This window comes from Stigmatopora nigra, chromosome 1, assembly GCF_051989575.1.
Source record: "Stigmatopora nigra isolate UIUO_SnigA chromosome 1, RoL_Snig_1.1, whole genome shotgun sequence".
In the NCBI taxonomy this organism is placed as follows: domain Eukaryota; kingdom Metazoa; phylum Chordata; class Actinopteri; order Syngnathiformes; family Syngnathidae; genus Stigmatopora; species Stigmatopora nigra.
The window spans coordinates 14510049-14520218 of record NC_135508.1 but is presented as its reverse complement, the minus strand read 5'-3'; the positions used below and the strand labels follow the sequence as shown (position 1 = coordinate 14520218).

Genomic DNA, 10170 nt, shown 5'->3' with positions numbered 1-10170 from the left:
CTATTTTTTAGACGCCGTTTGTCACTGCTCAGTTTGCTCATTCATAGACAAAGCACCAACTAAATAAAGCATGGGAGGCCACCATTTTTTGTTGATTTATGTTGGATGGATGTTTAGAACTCATTTTTGGGTGCAAAATCAAAAACTCATCTCATCTCAATTTCTGAACCACTTTATCCTCATTTAGGGTCACCGCTATAACCTATCCCAGCTGTCTCTGGGCCAGAGATTGGGGACACCCTAAATCGGTGGCCAGCCGATCGCAGGGAATCAAAAACGGATTCTAGTATTTGAACATTTAAAAAAAAAATACTCATGTATGGAACATAGGTAAGGGTGTTTTAACATTGCCTTTTATCATGATCCACTATTACTCTCATCCAGTGGCGGGCTGTCAGGGTCTTCAAGGCCTTCCCTGCTGGCCTAAGAAATATCTGAATCATATATTATATTTTGTCCGTCAATACTTATTAAATAATTCCAAATTGTCTGTTAGCTTCCTTTCATTGCTTTCCCCCGACTGTTGCACTGCTTTCAAATGTGTTTTCGTATTGAAGCATTTATTACATTACAGCCATTACTTGTTGTCAGGGTCAGAAATCAGCCTCAAGGGCTTCACAATCAGTTCTGCAGGCTCTGCTGCATTAAACAAGCGTCGATAAGACTGTTGCTTTAATCAATCAGATTTCGACTTGGCAACACGACAATGCCTTGTCGCAGGCGTTGGGATATGTCATTGCCCTCTCGCAGGCTTAGGGATATGTCATCGCTTTGACCAACTATGATTGGCTAGTAATAGAGTGGATTAGCCAGAGCTACAAAACTGTTTTGTTGATTTAAAGCCATTTTCAAGACGGACTTTTCAAGAAAAAAACCTGGACATCATTAAGAAAGGTCGGACACCTCCAAAGCAAACAACCCTGTCACAACCAGGCATGAACATTTTCAGCACTAATTTGAATAAAAATATGAAAGGACAGGCTCGACTTTCATCATTAACTTCGATGGCGATAGAAAAGAAGGAGGAAAGAAAGAAGAATGGATATTGTGTAGTTAAAAATGATTTTTGGTGAGTAAAATATGGTTATATTCCAAAATAATATTTCAATTGTTCGAGGTTGTTTTGGATGATTTCTTGTGTCGCAGCTGTAGCTGCAGTAGAGGTTTTATAGCCATAAAATAGTTTTGGAGGGTTGGATTGATTCCAAAAGAAGGCACTACTAGAAAATGCAAATTATTTCATGTGAATATCATGTTGAGATGAGTTTGGATTAGAACAAAAAGCAGTCATCATTCATTTGCATATATTTATTAGTAAGAATACAAAAAATATATTTATTTAAAGATATGTAAAGTTCAACCTTTTGATATAAAATTAAAAAAAAAGTTTAACTTCCCCGTTGACATTTGGTAACATTTGAATATTTACATCAGTCTCGTCTTTCAGTCAAACACTTGTGTGGTATAGTTTTTAAAATGTTTTTATAAAAAAAATAAAGAATAAACAAGAATTGTGTTTCGCTTGGACATCACAGGATTAAACGGTAAAAGACCCAGGAGACAAACATCACCCCGTGGCTTGCCCAGTTGAGCTCCGACCACCTCTGAATAGTGTGGATGGCAGCGTAACCCTGCAAAGATGTATAAGGCAAGCATTTTACACTCAATAAAAAGAATTTTTCTCTATTTTCATGTTTCAGGTAAAACATTTTCCACAATTTCCTGAATCCCAGAATGAAAGCTGTTTTTTTAATTCTATTAATTATATTTTTTTCAAAAGATTTGGCATGGTAAGGACTCAACGCTTCTTAATATTTCAGCCTATGTGGATGTCAAGTACTACACCAAGTGGAAGATACGCTTTCCCCCTCCAGACCAACAGGGGGCAGAGAAATGCAAATCAGTCAAAACTCTCCATACTTCTTGCCCGAGATCACTGACAGTATATAAGCTCAAGAGCCTAGACAACAGTGCAAAAAGAATGACAACACAGGCAACCAAACACACCCTTCAGTTCCCCGGCCATACGTACGCAACTGGTCAAAAATGGACGTGAGTACCACCTGAAATCCACTTGATTAGTTTGTTTCATTCAACCACAAGTTGTATTCTTTGTGTATTCCTTTAACTTTGGATTACTCATCAATCTTAGTAAAGTGAATATTTGTGTTTGATTATTCAATCAGCTAATGTACCTATTCACTTCTATTTTATCACTTTGAACACTTTACTGCATGCCTGTAGTTAATTTAAGACGTGACTAGTAAACTCAAGATTAACACTTTGATCTCCTTATTAAATTGAATTCACGATAATGTCAAGTGTTCTTTTCTTTCCCCCTTTTAAGGTTTTCAACCTAATCAGCTTCCTATCACCCTAAGCTATAATAAACTAAAAATGGAAGAATACTTTGAGTTGTTCATGCCGTAGGAAAACCAGGGGCTTTTTTTCAAGTTGGGGCAAAACTGAGGGAATTACAAAGCAACTTGATAGTGGATAAAAACAAAAAATAATAATTTTGTCCATTGTAATTGATATTAAACTGTCAGTTTAGTCGTGAAATAAACAGTTGTGGTTAAAAGTTTACATAACTTGTGAAGAACATAATGTCATGGCTCTCTTGTGTTTCCAGTTATTTCTACAACTCAATGTCCTCCTGCCTCTGGCCCGGAGTCAGCTGGGATAGGCTCCAGCACCCCCTGCGACTCCAATGAAGATAAAGCGGTTCAGAAAATTAGATGAGAAGAGATGGACTTAGCAGATAAGTACTGTTTATATGTAAAATCTCTCTCTTCCACTCTTTATACCATGAGTACTTTGCACACGAGGATCCACATGGAATTGAACCATACTACTATTACTGCTACTTTATTAAAGTTTAAATTTTAGTGAAGTTAAACTTAAACTTACTTTATGTCAGTAAAGTGACTGGTAATTCTTACTGCAAATAATGAATGGATTTTTGTGGGAAACATTTGGCTATGCTAAAAAAGAAGTTTTAACTGGCCAATATCTGTTTCAATTGGCATAAACACATGACAAAAAGTTTTTAATTGTTTAACAGATTAATATATATGTACCGTATTTCCCAGGTAACTATAAAGTAAATAGTTATGCAGTTTGATACTTTGTAAAAGGAAACAACTATACTATAAAAGATTGATTTTTTGTTGTTGTTGGTGGAATATATTGTGTCAGTTAGTCATTTTACCTCTTCTACTTCTTCTTCTAAACCCGGATCAAACATGGAGCCCAAATAGGTGAGGTGAAAGATAGCCAACAATGTAAAACCAACATTTAGTAGTTTCACCCAGTACTCCTGCAAAAAAAGTCACAAAACAATTGTGTAGATACTGCAGATGAACCAACTAGACTAAAACCTTGTTTCTATTCAAATCTATATTGTTTTCTACTGTACCGTCTTGTGCTGATGGCTGCAGTCAGAGGGGCAGCGTCTGGACAGGACACAAGCACTAAAGATAGCAGCAAGCCTCTTTCTTAGGACTGAGATGAGTATGCGGTAAAGCACACACACAAAAAACATTACAACTCAGTCAACCAATTTTAAATCATTACTTTCTTCTACATTGCCACAATGTGTAGCATAATATTCATACCATGTTCCACGTATGTGATGAAGCCTAAGGAAAGCAGCACAGCTCCCAAGTGGAAACTCAAACCCTGTAAACAGCATGTTTTAGTCCCAACAATGAAAAAAAAATCATTTTTCATACTATAACCCGCTACCTTTTTTCACTCCCTTTTTAACATTACAGTAATACCTCACCATACGAGTGCCCTAACATTTGAGCAATTTGAGATATGAGTAAGATTTCTATCTTATATTTATCTTGAGATACGAGACAAATTTTGATATACAAGCCCACAGCGGACGCGAGAGGCTACTCATAAGAACATCCTGGGCACTGTCTCTCCCTGCAAACCCCTGGCGTAATGTCTCTACGAGCACTGCATTTTTTTGTGTGCTTTTTCCCCTTTTAGTCAATGCAGAACGGCGGAGCTTGATTGCTATGATACGAGAGGAGCATGCTACTTCTTGTTGTCAAGTGGTCGTATGTTATCCTATTGTGAGGACATTTGTGTGCATTATTTTGGGAAAATTTTGAAGGGAAAACAAAAGCAAAAAACCCTCGATAGGTTGCATCTGAAAGTCAGGGGGTGGCGGGGCAAATAGAGCCAAGAACAAAGGTATGAAAATTGAAAACAAAATTTGAATTAAGCTTAGTGTAAACTTAGATTAAATTTATTTTTGACTGTCTACATCGTAATCCAAGTTCATTTAAATTTGTTCGTTACGTTATGAGAGTTTTGCCGTGCAAAAACTCTGTGTCCCTCTCTTTCTCCCCTCCGTGAAATCTGTCTAATTTTAGTACTATTAAACACATTTTAGTACTATTAAACCACTAGTTATTTGTTACTTTGTTAATAGATGGGAAATTAGAACAAATAAAAAAAAAATCCAATCCAAAATCCTGTTTATGGTGTTTTTTCAGAGGATTGGAATGAAATAATTTGTTTTTATTTCATTTCTGTTGGAAAGGTTAATTTGAGTAAATCGACATACGAGCTCCATCCCGGAACGCATTAAGCTTGTATCTCGAGGTACCACTAATACATGCATTCTTGTTGTCATTCAAGCACCTTTAGAGTCAGTAAAGAAGAAAGATGTCATGCTTACCATGGGTGTTTAAATTTATCTAAAAACAATAGATAACCAAATTTTCCACGACATGAGTATTAGTAGTTAATGGCGACTAAGCTAGCGAATCACTTAGGGGATTTTACCAAAGAACAGAACACTATTCACTCACATGCAGTAAAGCACTGGCTGTGTATGTGACCAAAATGGCTGGAAAAGTCCCAAGCTTCATGGCATTTTTGAAGACGTCTGAAGACAAAAAAAACAAAAAATGATGCTACGTGTGACCAAACCGACACATCCAATAACTTGCAATGCTCGATGATGAATATTCATATATTGAACATTGATACAAATAAATATAGACAATTTGAGTGACACACCTGTCTTAGAGAAGAGGACTTACACGTTTTGAGCCACTGCGACATGGGAATATTCCATGATGTCACTACCATAACCATTGAGCGAGGCATTTCCACATTAAGAGGTTTGACCACTTCCACTTTCCTGGGAAAAACAGTGCATGGCAACAGTGCATTTTTAAAACATCAATCTAAAATGTTTGTTTGCATCTGAAGAGCAGCCCCTGATATTTGCCTAGGCCAGTTTTGCCCAACCTTTTTTTGACCTGTGGCACATTTTACATTGAAGAAATCTCAAGGCACACCACTAGTTTAAAATCTTCTAATTTAAGACTATCACCTATAACATTATGAAGTCGTTCTCAACAAAGTTTTATTAACAGGAATTTAGTAAACCCCCCTAAATTATTGCCAAAACTGGAAAATGATCAAAATCTCATCATATTACAACTTATTTTCCTTCCAATATTACTTCAACCACCTAACATTACGAGAAGAGCCCGATTTGTGCTCATACAAACTTAATGTCGACAAAAGTTGAAGCCTGGAAGAGCTTCCGGTTTACTTTGTTAATAGATGGCGAATTACAAAAAATAAACATGTTTTTCCAATCCAATATCCTGTTTATGGTGTTTTTTTCAGAGGGTTGAAACAAATTAATGCGTTTTTAGTTCATTTCTATTGGAAACGTTCATTTGAGTTAATCGACATTTGAGCTCATCAAAATAAGCAACAAAATGACTTCAATCTGATAATATTACGATTTGAAACATGTTATTGTACAATCTATGATTTCATATTTCAATTTTAACCTTGTGATAGTTTGCTTTTAATGTCTTAATATTAAGATTTCTCTCTTGGATTATTACGATGTATGACTTCTTGTAATTTCCCACGGCACACTGGTTGGGAAACACTGGCCTAGACTACTCACCACTTGATGTTCTCCTTTTCTTCAATGTGACCAACTCCAGCCAACATGCTGGTGCTTTCACTGAGATGGCCAACAAAGTAGTTACTGAAGTGGAATGACAGTGCATTCTCATAGGCACGAAGCCATCTAAATAAAACAAAATGATAACACAAAAGCACTCGTTTAAAAAAAAAAACGCATAAATCCGGAGAGATCACTCATCAGCAGACATCGACGGTGTTGGAAGTTGAATATTAGGTCATAAAAATTATTAAAATCTGCTCTGGCTAAATCTAGAAAATATAGGAACAATAACATGATTTTACTTGTGTGTAAAGGTATTTCCGTTGATTGGAATGAAAAACAGGAACAGATATGGCGCAACGCAAGAGGAAACCAGCAAAGAAATCTGACTCTTTAAGATGCTGAGAGAGGAACGGAGCAGCCATAAACAGGTCTGGGGAGGGAAAAAATATATAAATATATTTTCTTTTAATCACACTTTGATAGCACAGCAACAAAAGCAGGGAGAAAATCCATGAAATACTTCTCACCAGTTTTCGGCCAATGATAGCAGTCTTATAAGTTTCATAGCTGATCCAAGGTCCAAAGACTACATTGCCAACAAAGAGAACATAGCCCAAGAATTCGATAGGATTGGGCAAAGTGCTTATTTCTCCTCTGTCCAGGTCAAAGGCAAGAGAAATGGCTTTCATGGCCACAACCATCTGACTGCCTTTCAAACAAACACAAGAAATTCACACTTTTTTGGATGGAAGACATTGAACAAGCAACAAGCAAGCACCCCCCGTGACTCTAATGAGGATAAAGTGGTTCAGAAAATGAGATGAGTTGAGATAAAAATTTGTATTTATAATAGATCTGACGCTTGCATTAAGAATTGCTATATGTCGCATTTATAAGCGGAAACAAACAGTGAACTCCAACCGTACGCATTTGTTAGCAAATAAAAACTTGGAACACATGTTTGTTTCAGCAAATCCTGAATTTTTTTTCAGCCAAAAACAATTAAGTCATTTTGTATGACACAAAAAAACCCTCTGCTAAAATAGTTCAGACAGAAAACAATTCTGACTCAAGCTGTCCAATTTTGATGTCACTCTCATTTGGCAGAAAGATGGCGAATGTAATATACTTACCTCTAATCTTATACCACGTCACGGTGTCAATTAAATGTAATTCCCTGGAGAAAAAAAGAATATATTTATCATACTATAATCCAATACAATATAATATAGTAATATATTTGTATCTATACCATAATAAGATCAGCCAGTAATAATGACCGTAATGAAAAATAAATTCAGCTCTAAATACTCTTGAGATGATACTTCAATTTAAAATTGCAACGTAACGTAAAAATATCACAAGCAGCCCTTCCATTTGGTACATAGTCTTTTAAATACCGTGCATATAAATTGCTTTCTTACCCAATGAGAAGGTAAACGAGAATGGCAGAGGAGAGTAAGAGGCCCTTTCTGATGGATTTTCGGCCAAGAAGAAGAACAAGGTAGCAAAGCAGACTCAGCAGCATCACCCACAGCATGTGTAGGTGAAAGAAGAGATAAAGGCTGTACATCCCCGCAATAATGGACACAACATGATTCATAGATGACGCACCCCCTAAAAAACACAAAGAAAAGCACAACCCATAACATGTTTGTTTATAACACCATAGTAAAAGAAAAATAAATTATTTATTTGAATTTAAAAGGAGTTTATAATTTAATTGTGATCGACCGATATGGGTTTTTCAGGACTGATACCTATTATTAGTACAGTGGTACCTCTACATACGAGCTTAATTTGTTCCGGGACTGAGCTCGTATGTCGATTTTCCCGTAACTCGAACCAACGTTTCCCATTGAAATGAACTGAAAACAAATTAATTTGTCCTAACTCTCTGAAAAAACACCAAAAACAAGATATTGGATTGGATAAAATGTTTTATTTCATCTAATTTGCCATCTATTAACAAAGTAACACATAGCTAGTTGTTTAATAGTAATAAAATGTGTTTAATAGAACTACAATTACACGCATTTCGCGGAGGATACATAGACGGACATAGAAGCAGGCTGGTCATGTGTAGGAGAAACTCGTGAAGAAATCGTTCAGTGCTCGTAGATATCTGTTATACACGAGAGAGCTGCGGCAAAAAAGACAGTGCGCAACAATGATAAACAGCCTCTCATGTCATGGCCACCTGGCTTTCTCACATCTCGAAATTTTTCTCGTATCTAGAGCAAATTATTTACTCATATCTCGAGTATCTCGTGGGTAGAGCTGCTTGTGTTTTGATTCTAAACAAGCCCCCCCCCTGCTTTTTACCAATGAAAGACGCCGCAAATTGAAGCATAGCACTTGCACAATATCGAAGCCATTGATTTAATGAGCAGCTAATTGTTTATGTTAGAGGCCGAGATGCAAAGCAGGTGACAAGAGAAAGGGACGGCTGCATCTGAGCTAAAATAACCAAGTTTTAAAATGATTTCTTCATATCGGCCGATATACATAGCATTTCCAAATATTGGTCGATCACTATAATTTATATTGCAATAATTAGCAGAATTTTGTGACACTCACCCAACTTGAACAGCAGCCTGCTAAGAAGACAAATGAGAAGAAGCCTCCAGACCTGCTCAAAGCCCTGCTGGAGGGTGCTAACTCCACAGCTTTCTGCCAGCTCCATCAACACCAAGAACCAGCTGGACAAATCCATGGTGCGACTGCAAAAAAAAAAACAACCTTTGCTATTATGTATAATTCTTTGTTCATTGATTGAGTAATTCACAACCTCGGGGACCAGATGTGGCCCTCCACAATATTCTGTGTGGCCCATCAAAGTAGTAAATCATTGGCAATAACTCTGTTATTACATTATTAACTATGTTTCAAGCTGAAATGATCTGAAGAAAATGAACATTGTTTTAAATGAACAGTCAGGAACTACAGAAAATTGAGATTTTTTTGAAAACCTTTTATTCATAAAAATAATTATTCGAATTGAAATATTTACTGTGTGATTTAATTTCTGGTAGCCCGGTGGCTGAGTGGTTAGTGCGCCAGACTCACAGTGGGAGTCATGGGATCAAATCCAGGTCGGTCCACTTGTGTGGAATTTGCATGTTCTCCCTAGGCCTGTGTGGCTTTTCTCCGGGTACTCCGGTTTCCTCCCTCGTTCCTAAAATATGCCTGGTGGGCTGATTGAAGTCTCTAAATTGCCCCTAGTGTGGTTGTCCATCTCCCTGTGCCCTGTGAATGGATGGCCACCAATTCAGGGTGTCCTCCGCCTCTGGCCCAGTGAGCTGGGATAGGCTCCAGCACCCCCTGCAACCTTAGTGAGGATAAAGCGGTTCAGAAAATGAGTATCAGATTTAATTTAATTCATTCATTTTCCAAACCGTTTGTCCTCACATAGTTCATCAAATTATACTGGCCAGCATTTTTTTTTACATTTTCTGTGTGAGTATTTTTAATTTCTATTAATGCTGCTTCCTATATTTCCACCCAAAAACAGTTTAAATTTCCAGTTCTTCTCATATCTGCTCTCAACATGAGGCTTGTCATATTTGATTTTTACATTATGGAGAAATGTAGATACATTATTTACAGTAGATACAGTAATCTATTAATTATCTCCTTTATCAGTTACTTTGTTCATTTAAAAAAATAGCTTGACTCTCATTTCACATTGCGCCAAAAATTAAATGTTTTTTGCAAAAAAAAAAAAAAACAACAAACCCAAAGCTTCCACTTCACCAAGACTAATACATAGGCTAAATACATACTGTACAAATTGCACGCCTGGAAATATTAAGAAAGTTGATACAAAAAATGATTGGATTTGCTAGGATTTGCTCTCACATGCACACTTTACCTTTTGCCAACTATTCTCAAGGCGGACTCGAAATCAGCTGATCAAAAACAACCATTTCAATATAATCCTGACACAATACGATCCAATGTGCGGACCAAGACCGCACATTAGATGCAATATTTTGAAGCTAGCGCCAATAAGAAATTGAGATGTAAAGATTTAACTATCTAGCGTTGAGCAGTTACATGTCGGATATTTAAGAGTAATGTGTAAGGGCGAAGTTGGCGGCGTAAGTAACTGGCGGACATCTTACGTCGGAGAAACGTGTGACGGACTCAATTGTGGCGGTTAGAAAGTCAGTTATTTTCTTCTCTAAAATAGTTTAACACGCTGA

General features: G+C 36.9%; 1 protein-coding gene and 1 long non-coding RNA gene across 2 annotated transcripts; one reads left to right on the top strand and one right to left on the bottom strand.

The window, feature by feature from the left end:
* Window positions 1-1293: 1293 nt before the first annotated feature.
* On the bottom strand, window positions 1294-10021 carry LOC144202814 (protein-serine O-palmitoleoyltransferase porcupine-like). The gene is made up of 13 exons (XM_077725848.1): window positions 9837-10021; window positions 8543-8685; window positions 7387-7579; window positions 7096-7139; window positions 6490-6671; window positions 6262-6392; window positions 5957-6082; window positions 5067-5167; window positions 4833-4909; window positions 3618-3681; window positions 3419-3504; window positions 3212-3319; window positions 1294-1631 (listed from the first exon to the last, which is right to left on the bottom strand). Exons 2-13 carry the CDS (start codon window positions 8676-8678, stop codon window positions 1530-1532), a joined length of 1350 nt encoding a protein of 449 aa, XP_077581974.1. The 5' UTR covers window positions 8679-8685; window positions 9837-10021; the 3' UTR covers window positions 1294-1529.
* LOC144202818 (uncharacterized) lies at window positions 5786-7734 on the top strand. The gene is made up of 3 exons (XR_013327565.1): window positions 5786-6193; window positions 6274-6390; window positions 6625-7734. It is a non-coding gene; the product is annotated as an uncharacterized LOC144202818 (long non-coding RNA).
* Window positions 10022-10170: the final 149 nt, after the last annotated feature.